This window comes from Uloborus diversus, chromosome 8 (assembly GCF_026930045.1).
Source record: "Uloborus diversus isolate 005 chromosome 8, Udiv.v.3.1, whole genome shotgun sequence".
In the NCBI taxonomy this organism is placed as follows: Eukaryota; Metazoa; Arthropoda; class Arachnida; order Araneae; family Uloboridae; genus Uloborus; species Uloborus diversus.
Window position 1 is genome coordinate 159,478,868 of NC_072738.1, and position 19,157 is coordinate 159,498,024.

A 19,157-nucleotide genomic window follows, 5' to 3' on the forward strand; every position below is an offset into this window, starting at 1 on the left:
AAGTGAGTTATAGTGTCAACTTCAGAGAATACAAAATTTCTTAACTCATCATTAGACTGAAAAATCATAGTTAAATGCCTCACTTCCAGTTTAACTTCTAAAAATGACTCTAGTAAGTTACGAATTACGAATAAATAAGTTTTAGTATCAACTTCAGTGAATACAAAACTTCTTAACTTATTATTAAACTGAAAAATCATAATTATATGCGTCGCTTTCAGTTTAACTTCTAAAGATGACTCTAGTAAGTTACGAATTACGAATAAGTAAGTTATAGTATCAACTTCAGTGAATTCAAAACTTCTTAACTTATTATTAGACTGAAAAATCATAATTATATGCCTCGCTCTTCACTGTAAAAAAATTCAGAAACATTACTGACTATTTCCGTGTAACCTTTCGGGATTTCAATGGTTTTTATCCACTTCCTGGAAATATCAAGTATCACTGACAAAAAGTTTCCTGAATGGCTACAAGTTGCACGAATGCAGACTTCTCTCTGTTGTAAAAATATTTTTAGCACCCAGTTTAAAGATAAATTGAGAGTATTTATAAGGTGTATCGGCTTCAGTTCGTTTACGGCTCGTCCATGCTGATTAAACTCCAAAAGGGAGCGAATATGTATGGACTGCGTGAGGAGCTGACTTATCCGACATTTTGGTTCCAAAATTATCGGGCGAAAAAAATAAATATTTGTTCAAAAGCCTCATTGCAGAAAACTGATGTCCAAACTTTAGGTGTGTTGCCCGATTGATGTTTGATTATTTTATTCTGTGGATGAATACAATTTAATTAATACAAATTAAAAACAAATAAGGTATGAAAATGAGGTTTATTACCGTAAACATTTCCCGATACATTTTAGCTGAATTTGTAAACGAAGTTATCTTTCAAAATTTACCTAAAGTGACATTTTACTCAACTTATCATCAATTATTTTACGACTTAGCAACCAGCGAATATTATGACGTATTTATAAATACTAGAAACGAGGTTGGATCCAATTCTGTCTTGGAACCAAAATGTCGGATAAGTCAGCCTGTCTTTTTCAAGGGACTCTAGGACTGCGTAGCTTTGCAAGAATTGCGAGCAAGTGAGGTGCTTCATAATTGCAATTCTAGCCTAGCTTTGGCCATGCTTGCAGTACTGCTTTTGGCACTGACTTTAAAAATAAGGAAGGTGCCAAACTTTAATATTATCCCTACCCAAGATAACTTTGAACTTCCAGAGATACGACGGCTTTAAACGGGAATATTTCTTGATTTTTCAGTAAGGTTACTGAATTTTAGCGGAAAACTTTCCTGGTTTTTGCGAGATATGTTACTGGCAGAAAGTGGGCACATCAGCTGCCTATTATTTTCCTGGAACGTTTCTGAATCGTTTTTACAGTGTTAGTTTAACTTCTAAAGATGATTCTCATTATGTTCAATAGATAGGTTAAAGATTCTCATAATGTTACACTATAATTTAACTTCTAAGTGAGTTATTAAAATTGCAGTTAATCACTTTGTCACAATGTCAAACAAGGAATACCTAAGGGGTTGTCATAACATCTATAGAATCTGAATGATTCTAAGTTTTCTTTTAAAAACAAACCCACACAAAAGAACCGCACCTTACAACACACGCCTGGAATCTTCAAAGTACTCCATCAACAAAATCTGAGCTTGAACTATTAAAATGGCAACTGTCATTCCCACCTATGTTTTTAAACTGCATGATAATCAATGTATAAGTAGTTGTCACACCAACTACAGTTGGCAGAAAATTTCTTGACACAGTAAAAAACTTCCATGCTGTCAGCTGCACATCTGAAATGAATGCGGTCAATGAAGCAATATCATTTTGCAGCTGGGTTGCCAAGTTTCTTGATTCTTTATATTTATGCAATTTCAAAATGCATCGAAGAAAATTTTTTGCTTCTTCGAGCACAAGCGAAGCTTTTATTGCAACTGATCCGAATGCTATGAAATCGAAGATGATCTGAGCAAGCAGTCCAAGCCCAGCGCTGTAGTTTTGAGAGTACCAATCACTGCTGATATAAATATAGGTCATACAACAGGTTCTGATGAAGGTAGAAATGAGTACCGATAAAACTTGTAACGAAAATATATCATCTGTTTCTTTCACCAAAAGCGAAATATCAATGAACTGTTTGTTTAACCTTTGGACTGCAGTTGCTGCTGTGATATTGCTTCTTTTGGATGTGGAAATAAAGCTACAATAACATTTCCTTTTCACCTGGGATTTGGACTTCCCGGAAAGTCGTGACTCCAGAAAAGGGCAAGAAAATCGTCTTTTTGTTTCCATCCTGGAGCACGATGGTGAGGAACTTACTTTGCTTTGGCGAGCCCGAAGTTTGAACTGCACTGTGGGTATTTCTGTAACTTGTCGTCTGGGTTGGGTTCTTGAGCAGGGTTGAATACTTGCATCGAATGGTCCTATTCCCGGAAACACTGATGGTAAAGAGGTTAGAAAGTTTAAGCTATTCTTCGATGCGAAGTTTCTAATTTCATTTATTCTTTTCCTCCAAATCAAATCTTTTCCGGAGTAGTCTTCTTCCTGAACGGGATCACAAAATGTAACTATTTCCACAATTTTCCCGTTGGCAATTTGAAACATTGTGCCCAAGTGCTGACAGAAAATACAATAAAATAGTGTGTAACCAGCAACGGTCTTCAAATTCGTCAGTGATATAAAAACAATGTAAAATATATTAGCATAACGGGATTGAAAAATGTACTTCGTGTCGTCTTTAAAAAACTTTGAGAGTTGGAAAATCATGCCTGCAATGCGTATAACGATGCATATCATAAACACCACTGTTAGAACAACTATCCTTCTTTTCCTTTCTGCTGAAACATAATAAACTCCTCGATTCATTTTGTACGTTAGTATTCTCTGCAAATTCCAGACTCTTCGGTGCTTGAATAGCAAAGAGTTCACAATCAAAGCCGCTATTGAAACATCAAGCAAATTGTAGAGCTCGTTTATGAAATCATGGTTAATGCTAAGAACTAGTCGACAGATGTGATGAATTAAGTCGATATTGTACCGTAAAATGACAGAAATTCGCCACAATAGCCAAAATGAGTAGCTTTGCTTAGACTCGTCTGCAAAATACACAGGAAGGCCTTGTATCAGGAAAAAGTAACGCCAGAAGGACGAGAACATGCACTTATATTCCATTTCAACGATGAATAAATTGGAAAATTCAGGTGCAAAGAATGTAAGTTAGCTTGAAATTTGATTAATTATTGCACTAATATTCATTGAAAAGTTATTTTAGCATTAGTAATAGCTACTTCGCTCAGTTTGTTAATGTAAATTATCTTGAATTTAGATCAATTCTTGCACTGATTTTTAATGAAAAAGTTTTTCACTATTAGTAATAGCTACTTCGTTCAGTTTGCTAATGTAAATTATCTTGAACTTTGATAAAAAGTTGCACTGATTTTCATTGAGAAAGTATTTCAGCATTCGTAGTAAACTATTTCTATCAGTCGGTTAATGAAAATTATCTTGAATTTAGATAAATTTTTGCACTGATTTTCAATGAAAAAGTTTTCCACTATTATAGTAAACTATTTCGATCAGTCTGTTAATGTAAATTATCTAGAATTTAGATAAATTCTTGCACTGATTTTTAATGAAAATGTTTTTCACCATTTGTAGTAACTATTACACTTGAAGTTTTATTAATTGTTGCACTAATATTCATTGAAAAGTTATTTCAGCATTAGTAATAGCTACTTCGCTCAGTTTGTTAATGTAAATTATCTTGAACTTTGATAAACAGTTGCACTGATTTTCATTGAAAAAGTATTTTAGTATTAGTAGTAACTATTTCGATCAGTCGGTTAATGAAAATTATCTTGAATTTAGATAAATTTTTGCACTGATTTTTAATGAAAAAGTTTTTCACCATTTGTAGTAAATATTACACTTGAAGTTTTATTAACTGTTGCACTAATATTCATTGAAAAGCTATTTCAGCATTAGTAATAGCTACTTCGCTCAGTTTGTTAATGTAAATTATCTTGAACTTTGATAAACAGTTGCACTGATTTTCATTGAGAAAGTATTTCAGCATTAGTAGTAACTATTTCGATCAGTCTGTTAATGTAAATTATCTTGAATTTAAATAAATTCTTGCACTGATTTCTAATGAAAAGGTCTTTCGGTATTAGTAGCAAACTTATTTCGATCAGTCTGTTAATGTGAATTATCTTGAATTTAAATAAATTCTTGCACTGATTTTTAATGAAAAAGTTTTTCACTATTTGTAGTAACTATTACACTCAGTTTTTTAATGTAAATTATGTTTTCATTGAAAAAGTATTTCAGCATTAGTAGTGAATGTTCCGCACAGTTTTTTACCTCATGTATTTACAAAGTCACTGAAAAGATGTAACGACATCAAGAAATTTGTAAACGTCTGATAAAAGTAGCCTTGAAGATGAAAAAAATCAATTACTTCGCTTTCTAAATTAAAGTCACAGAATAGCAAAAGCGTACTAGTTCAGACGTAACTCTTTAGATTCAAGTTGAATGTCAGCCTTCTTCATTACTGGTTTAAGCTCGTCTGAAAGGTACTGAAGGATATTTTCCACTTGAAAACTTGTCGTTAGATTGCTTCTATTTTTCACCCCCCGAGTGCAGAAACCAAACAAAACTCTCAAGACACATTCTTTTCTTTTTCTCAATTCACGCTAAAGTACAAGTCTCTGTGCGAATAGCCATTCTAGTGGAGTAGTCAAACCTCAGTGACAACAGATTGTTTTTAGAAGTTCTTTCCCAGTTTAATATTGTTGCAGAGAAGAAAGACTAAATATCTTTTTGAATTTTCAGCAGCAAAAATTTTTATTTTCTTCCAATGAAAAACCTTTTTGAAGGCGTTGGCTAAAATTGTCAGCCATTAGCAAATATTGCATTATCAGTTTTGTCACTCACTTTATTAAAGAATACAAACAGATCACTTTATATTAAAAAAAAAAAATGCGTGTACTAGCAGAAGTTAATTTCCGGTGGCAAATAATTAAACACTTCACATTTTCATCACTTGTCTTTATCGCTGGATTTCCCATCACTAATTATGCTATTCTCGTTTGTTGACTTAGCTTCAAAAGGTAATATGAGGTCTTGCATTTTTAAGGCTATGTTTTGCATAACCTGGGAAAGTCTTGCAAAAATTTAAATCTTCAGTTTTGTCTATTGAAGTCCATATTTAAGAATAAGTATTGATTATTGATATTACTGTTCTCAAAAGGTGCAAAAAAAAAAAAAAAAAAAAGAAAGAAAGAAAGAAAGAAACATTGTTTTAAGAATTTACAGTAAACTCCCGATTATCTGCGGAATAAGGTGGCATGGTAACGGCGGATAAGCGAAATCCGTGGATAATCCGAAGAATAGGTAAAAACGATACAACTGTATACTATAGGGTGGGTTGAAAAACAACTTTGTTTTTTTTTTTTTTTTTTTTTTTTTGATGATGGGTAGTGCAGAAAAGGTACCATTGGTGGAGCAAAGTGCACATAAAAAAAATTGAATTTTTTCTCCAAATTTCTTAATCTGCCGCAATTGGGTTGAAGTTTCGAAAAAATGATGTTTTTCACGTTTTTTGCCAAAACTAGTAAAAATAAGATAATTTTATTTTCTATGATGCGTTGCGTGGAAAAGGTGCCATTGGGGGCACTAAACTCCCATAAACTTTTTGAGGAGTGTGGAATAGTTGTTCCCTTTGCCACAAATGAGTAGAAAGTTTTGGCAATTTTCAGTTTTTTATGGTTTTCAATAAATTTCCTCAAATATTAAAAATTTTCCTTTCGCCAATATTTCTCCGCCATAATTATATAGTCTTATCACCTGTGATGCATCTTTAGATGCGTGGTGTGTGATAAATTAGCTACATACTGGCATAAAATTTTAAATTTTGAATGTGCTATTCGAAAACTTTGTGCAGCTGCGATCAAAATTAAGGTTAAGCAGCACATAACTCAACAAAGAACTGAAGATGGTATGGATGTACAGAAACAGTCTGCTTGTACTCTCAACAGAATTTTTATCTACTGTTTTAGGTAGTTCAGAACTCATCTTCATTCTTTTAGAATTAAAGGCGGTATTCCAATAACTTTATTGCGAAACTTTAATTTGTCTTATCTCTGCAATGGATTTAGATCCCAAGTAAAATCAACATGGACCAATATGATTAAGAGTGTTATTCCTACTGGACCAGCAGCAGGTCAGTCAGCTAATTTTTTCAGAATTCCCTTACATACTTCATTTTCCAATATACGTGATTGCAATTTCCAGTGAAATTTCTTATGCCATCACAATCATCAAAACTGAAGGTCAAACATACAATTATGCGTAGTACAACGTTACATATGGGAAGATTATATTGTTCACAGGGATGTAAATGTTGATCTCTCTTGATTAGGAAATGAAACTTATCAATTTGTTACAAAACCACGTAAAAACGAAGCAAAAATTGTTGTATACCTGGATATTTTGAAACAAAAAAAAAAGAAAGAAAGAAAGAAAAATCTGCAAATAATTTATTTTAGAAGAATAATTTTTTTTAACCCGAAAAAGTTCAGGACGGGCTTCTGGAAAGAAATAAAACGAGTTAAAACGAGTTATGAAAACTATATAGGGAAAATAAGTTCCATTTTGCAAAATAATTGAAAAATTTTCAGTATGCAAAAAGATTGAAATTTTAAGCACAGCATCAAACTTCGATAAATGTCAAGAATTCTTTATGCCCCCTTTTACTTGCTCCTTTTTAGCTTTCAATCACAAAAAAAAAAAATGCATTTGCTTCTTTTTCTTGCAGTGAATATTTTTGGATAATAAAATCGCATTTTTGGCACACTTTGGCGCAAAAATCGCGAATTTCGCCGTTTTGTATCAGGTTGTATCAGAAATTTAAAATTGGCGCAGATTTTCTTCCCCTGTACAATTTTCTAGCATTTTATAATTGTTCTAACAGCACATAGTGTTGTGGCTGACTCCCCTGGATTAAATATGGAATTCTAAAATATCTCTTAAGAAAAGGATTGACTGACCAAGAAATCACAGCTTAAAATCCTGAAAAAAAGTGAATATGAAAGCTGGTCGCAAAAAATTGACAAGAATAGCATTTGACTTATTAGGGTTCCTGCAAATGTGTGTCAAGTTAGAGAGGTTTTCGCCTATTGGAATCAGCATTGGGCCAACCAAAAGAAAAATAAATGTCGAGTTACCGGGGTAGTCGAGCTATACGCGTGTCGAGTAATCGAATCTTCATTTTTTTCATAAAATGTAAACTTAAAAAAATGGGAAAAAAATAAGAAAAATTTTTTTTCCTGTTAAAATCAACGAAGAGTCCGCAGAAAAATATGCAAATGTTTTGCATTACAAAGACCAGAAAAAAAAAATCAATTACAGCTTTTACCCAACTAATCTTTTGATACGCAGGAAATAATATATTTTGAACGAAACGTTGGCATTTTGTAAAGATTGAGTTTATACTTTCATTTTAGACTGCCGTAAGCCTAGAAATATTAAATCGTATTTTTAGCTTTGCCTTTAAAAAAAAAAGGAATAAGAATGCCTACTCTATTATGAAACCGGAATTCACTCTTATGCGATAAATTTCCGTCAATACCACTTGACCTTCTCTTGCTTGACACGTGACTCGAATGCTGGTTAGGTAATTAAATGCACTTACTGGACAAGAGCTCCATCTCTCAGTATCCTTGAGAACACGTATCGCATAATCTCAGGATACGCAAAATTGTTGAATCTCTGACGTCATAATGCTGGTTTGAACAACGCGGTGTTGGACTGTCAATATCTATGCAATTATAACTTCATTTATAGTGGTTTTGACGTGCGCTAAAGTGAAACTTGGCAGTGTGTATATTTCAATTAGAGATTTATACACTGTGAAAAAAATTCCGAAACGTTGCTTAGTATTTCCGTGTAAAGTGTCGGGATTTCAATGGTTTTTATCCACTTCCTGTAAATATCAAGAATCATTGTGAAAAAGTTTCCTGAATTGCTACAAGTAGTCCGAGCTCTGTTGCAAAAAATATTTTTAGCTCCCAGTTTAAAGATTAACTGAGAGTATTTATAACGTGTATCGGCTTCTGTTCGGTTACGGCTGGTACATGCTGATTAAACTCCCGAAGGGAGCAAATAAGTATGAACTACATACCTTTGCAATCAAGTGAGATGCTTGATACATACTTGCAATTCTCTGTTCGCTTCGGTCATGGTTGCAATACTGCTTTTGGAACAGTCTTGATAAACCAGGAAGGAGTCAAGCTGTTATGTTATCTCTACTTAAGATTACTCTGATGTTCCAGAGCCCCCTCCCCCCCCCCCCCCAAAAAAAAACGAGCTTTAAACGAGAAGATTTCTGGATTTTTCAGGAAGGTTACTGAATTTTAGCAGAATACGTTCCTAGTTTTTGTGAGATATGTTACTGGCAGAAATTGGGCAAGTCAGCTGCCTGTTATTTTCCAGGAACGTTTCTGAATCGTTTTTACAGTGTATTTATTATATGAGAAAACTTTTTAAAAATACATAATAAAACTTTATGTTGTAAAATATGATTAAACTTCATATTATATGATAAAATCAACGTCACGAGGAAAATAACTAAAAAAATAAATAGCAGTGAAATGTTTCGTGGTCCCAAGGAACCACTTTTTCACTGCAAAAATGTGCTTTGATTTTCTAAACGCAAAACAGGAGTCAAAATAAAGCTAAAAGGAGCATTCAAATGAAACGTGGTCACTATCCTAAAGTAACGGTTGCGATTTTATTAACTCAAAGATAATCGCCAAAACTGTTGGCACATTTATCCCATTGCGACACTAGGCGGTCAATTCCATCTTTGAAGAAACTAGTAGGTTGCTATCGGATCCAGGACTGAGCCCAGTCACACATTTCGTCGTCCATTGTGATATCCGCGATATCCGGTGTATCATCTGCGAATAGCTTGTTTTAGAGGTCCAAAAACATGAAAGTCACACAGTGAAAGGTCTGCACGGTGGAAGGGTGCACGGTGGATGCTCCAGCTCCAGCGTTTCCTATCGAAACTGCAGTAATGTTGTCTTCACCGCATTGGCAGTATGTGGGCGTCTTTGGACAACATGCCTGGCCAAGACTTTGTAAAGTGGCTTGATAACGCTGGGCTTTGATGATGGTTCCCCGTTTCAGGAACTCACAAGCAGTGGGCCCCCTCCCCCTGAGTGGGCCCTTGTGGTCAAAAAAGGACCTGTACCTGTAAAAAAAGGACCTGTAGTGGACGATAACGTGTGTGACCACCTTTTCTTCTGCGTTAAGCCACACTCACTGTGCAACATAAAACGTTGCGCATGCGTCAGTCTCTCTACCAATATACACTGTAAAAAAGTGCCGAAACGTTACTGAGTACTTCCAAGTAACGTTTCGGGATTTCAATGGTTTTTATCCACTTCCTGGAAATATCACGTATCAAGGACAAAAAGTTTCCTGAATTGCTACAAGTTGCCCGAATGCAGACTTCTCTCTGTTGTAAAAAAATATTTTTAGCTCCCAGGTTAAAGAATAACTGAGAATATTTATAAGATGTATCACACTGGGTTCGGTTACGGCTCATTCATGCTGATTAACTCTCAAAGGGAGCGAATAAGTATGGAGGACGGAGCTTTGCAAGAATTGCAATCAAGTGAGATGCTTGACACTTACTTGCAATTCTGGCATAGCTTTGGCCGTGTTTGCAATACCGCTTTTGAACCCGTCTTGATAAATCAGGAAGGTGCCCAACTGTTATTATATCACTACCTCATATTACCCTGAAAATCAAGAGACACGACCGGCTTTAAAAATGGGAATATTTCTATATATTTTCAGGAAAGTTACTTAATTTTAGCGGAAAACATACCTGGTTTTTGCCAGATATGTTACTGGCTGAAATTGGGCACATCAGCTGCCTATTATTTTCCAGGAACGTTCCCGAATCGATTTTACAGTGTATCGTGTCTCCATACATGCAGTTACGTGGCATCGTCTTACGTCTAATGTGAAGTAAGACGCACTGACCTTATTTCATTTGAATGAACCTTATACATCATTTTAAATTATGCTTAGAGTGCGGAAGCTTAGGTTTTGCGGTTATTTACAATTTATGCTTAGCGTATGAAGTTCAAATTTTTTTCTGCATTAAATAAGTAGCTCTTTGAAACTTGGATGGGCAACATGCGTTCCAATCGCATGTGGGTAATATTTTTGAAAATTGTAAAAAAAAAATTCATTTGAATTTTGACATCTTGAATTCAAATTATGTTTCTCGCAATTACGAGTGTGTGTGTCTATGTAGGCGTGTGTGTTTATGTGTGTGTGGGGTATGCGTTTATGTGTGTGTGTGTGGGGGGTATGTGCGTTTATGTGTGTGTGTGGGGTATGCGTGTTTGTGTGTAGGGGGTATGTGTATGTGTGTATAGGCACGTGTGCTTGTGTCTGCGTGCATGCATGAGTGTGTGGTTAGTTGTGTGTCGGTGTGTATGTGTAGGTGTGTATGTATACGTGTGTGTGTATGTGTTTCAGTGTGTGTAGGGGGTATGTGTATGTGTGTATAGGCATGTGTGCTTGTGTCTGCGTGCAGGCATGAGTGTGTGGTTAGTTGTGTGTCGGTGTGTGTGTATGTGTAGGTGTGTATGTATACGTGTATGTGTGTATGTGTTTGAGTGTGTGTTTGTGTATGTGTGTAGGTGTATGTATGTGTGTGTATATGTTTGTGTGTGTGTGTACGTGCGTCTATGTATGTGTGTAAGTGTAGGATATAGACGCATCCTGGAGACGGTTTCTGCTATAGGAGCAGCATCGTGAGGAGCCGGTCGGCGGTGATGCTGCAGAGGGTGCTGGTGGGAAAATAAAATCATAGCAACGCCAAAAACAGTCAAGTGAGAACAATAAGCAATCGTGATTGCTCAAAAAAAATCAATGATGTTAATTGTTTGTACACAAAGATGAACATTTTAACCTTTTTCTATAGTTAGTTGTTTCTAATAAGAACAAAAAGGAATGACATGAGGAACAACAGGAAACTTCAGCTTTTTTGGAAATTGGAGATAAAAATGTACGTGTTCTCCAAGCGATATACCAGGAGAACACTAATATTCAAGTAAGCAAATCCGCTGAAAGGAATGGATGAGTCTTTATGGGACTAGGAAAAACACCGAAACAATTCCATAATTTCGTTTTTTATCTCTCGAATGATAGCACCAAATTTTTTGAACCCTTGAAATTTTTAGGAGTTTTGATTTGTATAGCAATTTTTCAAACAAATCTCAACAAAATCCTAGCTCAATCATTACCACGCTGTTTAATTTTGTACCTTATTCTAGCACCTATATCATTGGAATTTTAATTTTTTTTTATCCAGCGTTATGGAAATTACATAATAAAATAGTAGTTTTAAAAATTATTTAGAAATTAAAAAAGCAAAGGGTGATGAGAATCAATACAATGCTACCCCTCATCACTTGGAGTCCTGTTATACCGTTCTCTTAGATATAACGTGCTCCTTGTTTTAAATGAAGGCCACTAATGTAAAAATATAGAGTTGCTCAGTAAAAGTCGTTTTTTCTACTTTTAACTATTAAACAAAACAGGTATGTTTTTCCACTTCTCTTAAATTCGTTGCAATTTAGTGTGCAACGTTGTGGACCGTGGTAGCCTGGTTGGTAAGGCAGTGGCCTTGTGACGGGAGTATTCCGGGTTCGATCCTAGCCGATCGAAGATCCACCGTCTTCATTTACGGTGACTGGCGATGTTTAATACGTTCATAGTCTTAAAGTCCTCCAAGTGAAACGAATATCTCTGGGGGTGCTGGACCAGAGATTGCTCGGTTTCTGGTCATGATCAAAAAATCAGAGCCGTCTTCAGTGTCCCGTCCCACTGGTTAAACCTCAAATGGTAGTAAGTACGGAGGTCTCCGGAGTGAAAAGTGTGCAACATTAGATTCGTATCACAACAAAAATATTTTCCAATATATTTTTTTCTAAACTTAAAAGGCATTTGACATGCTAATTGTCTTCCGTTATTTGCACAGAGAAATTCATTCCAATGTGTAAAAAAATAAATATTTTGTGGTGCAGGCACTTTTTTTCTTTTTTGTCCTAAGTGAATTGTTAATTTTAATGACCTCGATTGTACTGCGTTTTAGGATGTAAAACTCTTTGATAATGTTTTCTAATAAGCGTTGTTGTGAAATTTTTACTTTTTCCGGACTATTGGTACTTTGAATTCACTTTTCCCAAAACATTGAACAACAATTACTAAAATATATAAATATGAGCAAGCGTATGAAATTAATTGCTTGATTAAGATAAAATAACTTACACAATGTTGCGTTTTTTTTTTTTTTTTTCACATTATTTCAAGTTTTGTCAATGATACCTATCTGTTAAATTATTTTATCAAAAAAGAGGCTTTACACGTGCAGATTTGCAATCACAGTATGGGAAAATCTGAAAATAAGACCATTAACAATGAAATAAAACAAAAAACATTATCCAAGTGAGTAACAAATAATAGATCAAATGCAAAATAATTTATTTGTAACATTGTTTTCACAGTCAAACGATAACACAATATTCAAAAATGAGTGGTTATATGTGGTTAAAAAAACGGCAGCATTGAAAAATAATAATTTACATTGACAAAACATGAACACGAATCAATCTAAATAAATACATAATCTAAATCTTGAAGTATGAAATACAAAAATACATACAATGAATAAAATATTAAGTACTAGCTGTAAGAACCTGACGTTTATCTTAAAAATAAATATTAACCAAGACGTTTGAGCATGACGTTATTATTAATGGAAAAATTGTTCATGAATACAACTATAAATAAATAAACAAAAGAATAATACTATATTATAAAAATCAGAAACTGGGCAATTAACAGCATTAAAAGAAAAAATAAATAAATAACTTAACTTTTAAATACATAAGCACAGCAAAAACCAACAAGAAACTAATAATAACAAAATTACGATATCTGTGCCGGAGTTAGTTTTCATGAGTTTTAAGACAGTATTCAGTGTCGGAATAATAAATTTGGAGGCACTTCGCAATGGCGTTTTTGGGAGTCCTTTTGTGCATAACAGAACTGTGAAAATTTTTATCCTGTGCATTTTTTAATCCCCTCCGGGATCCTTATGTTCATGGGGGGGGGGGGGCCACCCTCGCTATCTCGACATTTAAGACATGGTAAATCTATTCAGTGAAAGAAACAAAACTTCTCAATGCAAAAAATTTACGAAGTAAAATTTCATTTCAAGTTTAATTTTCGTTTCAAATTTGTTCATTGCCACAATTAATGTATTCGCATTTTTTTTTATAGAGGACTGTAATATAATTTCGTAAACAATTCTGATTTTGTGCTATAAGGTGTAATTGAAACATGAAGTTTAAATTTAAAAAGTAGTAATGGGAACAAATATTTTGAGCTGACTAACTTTCTGCGTGTGTGAGGGAAGAGTACAAAACAAAGAATTTTTTTTTTAATTTAAAAAAAAAAAAAAACTTTATCAAAGAAATCATGACGATGTGAAAATTAAAATGATAAAATGGGGGGTTATTTTATTAATATGAAAATAATCCAGTGAGTTGTTGAGGAATTTGGATCATAATGAGTAAATTTTTCGTGAAATAAGTTTTGTACTTGTATGCAGTCCAACTGCACATTTAAATTAAGTGCTCAGCTCATTTCAAAGTAGTATCGAGTTTCTCAAAATTATGTACAGTAAAGCCTGTAAATTTGACCACCCTTGTAAGTTCAACAATCGTCTATCTTGACCATCAATATACACCAAATTTGGCTGAGAATCTTGCTGACCACCTGCACGGTAAACAATTTGTGTAACCTTACTCCGACGGCAAGCTATGGAGTAACCATAGCAATGCAGTAACTTAACTGATAAAACTGGTGTTACGTTATGACCGATGCGTATCGTTACACCAGTTTTATCAGTTAAGTTACTTCATTGCTATGGAGGCAGCCAGCAGCCATCGCTTTTACGGAGTATGGTTGCACAATTTTTTTACAGTGTGTCTAAGTTGACAACTAAGTACTGCACAGCAGGTAGTCAACTTACAGTGTACAATCATTTTATCATTTTTTAGACAAAACAATCATTTTATCATTATTTAACAAAACTTCAAAATAGGATCATGATAATATTAAATATTTAGTCATTTAATTTCTATGATTTTATATGTAAAGGGTGTTTTTTTTTTTTTTAGAAGTATAGAACTTTAAGTTGGCAACACTGTTTGATATGTGCGCTATTTTAATAGCTGTCACTTGTTTTGTGTTCAGTTTGGTTTGGCATTTCATCATGAATAGACAACAAGGCGGTGCAACATGCCACACAGCGCGTGTCACAGTTGATTTATTGAAATATATAAATGCCTTTAAAAAATTTATATGAAAATATAAACTTCGCGTAATGGACCCGTGAATTGGCCTGCAAGATCATGCGATTTAACACCGCTGGACTACTTTTTGTGGGGCTATGTCAAATCTCTGGTTTACACCAATAAGCCTCAGACGATTGACGCCTTGGAAGAGAACATTCGCCGCCTTATCACTGACATACGGCCTCTATTGCTGCAAAAAGTGAGAAAATTGGACATTCCAATTTTACTTTCTCCGAGCCAGCAGAGGTGGCCATATGCCAGAAATCATATTTAAATAAAAATGGCGAAGAATCATCTTTCGAATAACGCAACATTCATGGCAATTAACAACATTTAACTGTGTTTTATTTGAACCTAAAGTTCTCTACCTCTAAAAAAAACACCCTTTAGTCACAGAAAAGGGATAATATTTTAAATCTAAAAGAGACAGCCCATTTCCCAAGCACGCGAACTTAACCACTGATACTAAAATCATAACCATGCTAAATAAGGCATTTAGTGTTCAGTTTTTATTCTCAACTGTGTTAGGTAATTTATGTTTTAATACTTCTAACTTAAAGCTGAAGTAAATTCACATATCAGATCGTACTGATAAATTTGACTAACACTGTCTAAGCAGAAAACACTTAAAACGCTATTTTCGGCCAAGACATTAGGTGACCTCCTTTAAGAAGGTTTAGTGTATGTTTTTGGGTTTTAATTGGGCATGCGGTTATGTAGTCAATAGAATTTTAAGTCTCATGTACGTTTGATAGCTTTCTTAGAAAAATAACCAGGGGATCTAAACATAGAATCTTTCACTAAATGTGATATGAATATGGAGATGTGTTTGCGTGAGTGATGTACATGAGCAGTCACGGAATAATACTGATGTAAAATAGGAGTAAATCAATTATTTCGAGCAAAAAGAAGGCGTGAATGCCTTAGACTCTCATAACATTACAGTGATACAAATGAGTGAAGTGACGAAGTGTACATTGAAATTAATATTTCGCCTTCGTTTAACATAATAGCAATGATAGTTCTTAGTTTCAGATGTCAATGCCCATTTTGATTTGTAATACATCAAAATGGGCATTGTGACTAAGAATACTTCAGCCGTACAAAAGTTCTACGTCACTAAGGTACATAAAACACTGAAATAAAATATACAAAAGTACAAAGTTCGTAATATACAAACAGGACAAAAATTCATATCCAAATGAACTCACGTCTAAATTAAAAAAAAATAATAATAAACCACAAAAAATGGAAATTGTAATCTGAAGAAAGTGGTCATTGACTAATTACCATGGTTTTTTTTTTTTTGAATGCAGAAGTTTTACAATAAATATTATAATCTTATCCATTGATCATTAATAATATTTTTAAAAACCACTCGGTTATTTTTAACATTAAGTAGATGTTCAAAGAAATATTTTGAAGCGAAAAAAAAAAAAGAAATTCACGAAGAGAAAACCGTATAAAAGCTGAATAATAAAGCATCTACACCTCAAACAACAAATGAACAAAGAGGAATAATTTCATCATAATTTAAGACAAAACACTAAAAATATAAATAACTGTGGAGCAAATTGAAATATCGAGGCTAAGTGAAACGGTGAAATATTTACTCTGTTCCTAGTGCCACCTAATTAGTAATATTTTAACTATTTAGTAACCCATGTTTTCTCTTTCAGTCAGGTTACAAGCAAACAATAATACAAGCAGTTTTCAAAATTGATATTCATATTGTAAATTTTTGTTGCAAGTCAAAATTTATTTTAGTTGTTGTCAAGTGATTAATTTCTTGTTGTAAGGATTTTAATTATTAATTGAGACTTACTATTTCTGATTCAGCATTTATTTCTTATACGTTAAGCTTATTTTCCCTTTAGTCGATGACACATTGGACAAAGTGGATGGGGAAAAGTGAAGTATATCGTTTCGAATACTCATTCAATCATTTATTAATTCTTTACATTCCCACCTTTAGTTATTCAAATGTTTGTTCATTCATTCCCTCATTTTTTTTATTTAATTTTTGCTTCACTCATTTATCTTTCTTAAATATTAATTAATTAATTAATAAATTTGTTTATTGCTTCATTTATATTCATTCATTCCTTTTTTTTTATTAAAACGTTTATATGATCAAAAATATTTTTACTATTCAAATAGAAAATAGTTGATCCGAAATATATTTTATTTTACACTTAGCGCCAGGAAAAAAAAAGTGCAAATGCTTCTTTTTTTTTCAAGGTACAAATTTATTGCCAAAAGTAAAACGATGTTTCAATGCAAGTTTTATAATAAGATAAAATTTGCGAAAAGATAGCATAAAAATATATTACTATCTCTTTACCTACTATAATTTTCCAAAAAAATAAAGCAATTTGTTCAGTTTGAAGAAGGAAAGTTATCTTAATGATCACTTTGCCCCACATTCCAATGGATACAAAAATCTCCAAGAGATGTTTTAAAAAGGCTGATGACAGTAATATTAAAAATGAACTTATAAGACTTATTTTATAATGAGCAATATCGTAGTAAAAATAAATAACTAACACAACAAAGTTATGATCCTCATATCGACTCATGATATAGCGTATCGTAAAAAAATGAACAGGGCCACAAAATGTTAGAATTGAATGCATGAACTTAATGTACAAAATGATTGTGCGTTGCAGGTAAAATTGTGAAGAACGAATCAAATATGATAATCCATGGAGTTCTCAGTTCCAATATATCAGGTATGTAAAGTTAGAAAAAACGTAAAAAAAAAAGCACAAATTCACCAATTGCAGCAGACACGTGTTTCGGCGTTACATGGGAACGCCTTTTTCAATGCAAAAAGTTTTGCTTGCATTCCTATTGGTTCCTGATCGGTTTATAATTTTCTCATTGGTGTTTGGCTAATCCGCTATTTTTATCTCTTATGCTGCATGCTTATCTGCTCTTGGCATTTGTCGGATGTCTTTTCATTCATAAGCTCATTACTTTTTGCATTGAAAAAGGTGTTCCCATGTAACGCCGAAACACGTAATCTGCTGCAATTGGCAAATTTGTGCTTTTTTTTAAAGTTGTTTTTTTCTTACTTTACTGTTCAGCACACAATTACTTTACTGTTCAGCGATAAAATACTATTATAAATGTATCATAATAGTATCAGACTTGTCTTTATTGGTATCAACCACCTTATTTAAATCTTTTTCTATAGAGTTAGCATAAAAACAGTAGGACTGAAACGTGGGAGATAACGTCTGTTCTGATGGCCGTCTTGCACCAAGTTTTGATCGGAAATATTTTTTTACTTTTCCAGAGCAAGTAAAGGCAAGAAATATGAAAAGACCTTGAAGCGTATTTAAAATTGCAAATAGGTACCACAACCACTCGGAGTTGACCACGGGCGCTAGCACACCAGTTATCCAAGTGACACCCATAATAACAGCCAGTCTGAAGTACATTAGGTAGTTCTTCTTCAAGACAGATCTTTGACTGTCTTGATCCTTTTTCATCCTGTTGTGGAAAATGGTATAGGCACTAAGTCCGAAAAAGGTGAAGTTTAAGCAAATCATCGCAAATACTGGTCCGGCGAAAAACACCAGCAAAGCCTTGCGGTGTTCAAACCAGCAAGATTTCTCAAAAAATGGTCTGTAAATATCAGGAACGCCTTCCACGTTGTCAGTAATGAGAGCAGCAGCGGCAAAACAAATAGCAATCCCCCAAGCCAACAGGCTGTAAAAGGTAAACTTTTTAAGCTTAAAATGTGCACTAGTCACTCTTAAACTACCAGTAGCATGCAGCAGAGATTTGTAGACGTCGAATGCCATGATAGACATCCAAACAAAAGAAGCTAAAAGGAAAAAGTGTGTAATCGTCGCTGCTGCAGTACAAAATGGTTTCAGTTCTCGAACTTTTGTGCTGTTGGCAATGATAAAAAATACGTAACCTAGTAACAGAGACAAACATAACGATGCCAAGTTGTAACCAGGAAGGTTCCTCAGTTCAGAGACTAGACAAAAGACAACGAGATGAAGCAGCAAGCACACCATGGAAATTCCCAATCCAATTTGGGTAAGTATTGAAAGGTTGTCAAGGTATTCTCTCGAAATATCTATATCTTCTTCGAAAAAGTCCGGAACACATATTGTTAGAACTCCATTTCGAAGAATGTAGAAAGATTCGTTGTAGGTTTTGTTATAAGCTTCAACAAATGCTGTTCCGTTTGGAAATAAAACGTAATCATCCTCATTTAAGTCGAAAGAAGGACAATTTAGCAAGGATTCATGTTTACCAGAAGTGCCATTTTCAGACAACTTCAGATCTTCGTTGCCATTGGTAGTTGTGTACTCCGTGGTTTCATTTCCAGAAATAAAATTCGCGCACATTAGCTGAACAGCAACAATTAGCAATAATGACACTTGAAAAATTGTCATTATTGCAATTTTAAATTTAAAGCACTTGAAGATAAATTCGACTTGTATAGTCAGAATACTTGTCTACTTGGCCTTTAACTGCTCATCCTTTCGCAACAATCAGAAGCTATTTTCTTGAAATTTGCCCAGGTAACCTGAAAAGAAAAGCAGATATTTTAGAGAACGAAAACATACTTAAGATATAATAAACGACAAAGTGAAGAGTGATTCCTTAATTCATTGACGGATTACCTTCCGGTCAAATTTTTGTATCAATACATCACTTGGAAAG

At 33.9% G+C, this 19,157-nt stretch overlaps 1 protein-coding gene across 1 annotated transcript; it reads right to left on the reverse strand.

Moving 5' to 3' along the window:
* Positions 1-17,593: 17,593 nt before the first annotated feature.
* On the reverse strand, positions 17,594-18,886 carry LOC129228715 (G-protein coupled receptor Mth2-like). Its single transcript, XM_054863400.1, has one exon. It carries the CDS (start codon positions 18,884-18,886, stop codon positions 17,594-17,596), a length of 1,293 nt encoding a protein of 430 aa, XP_054719375.1.
* Positions 18,887-19,157: the final 271 nt, after the last annotated feature.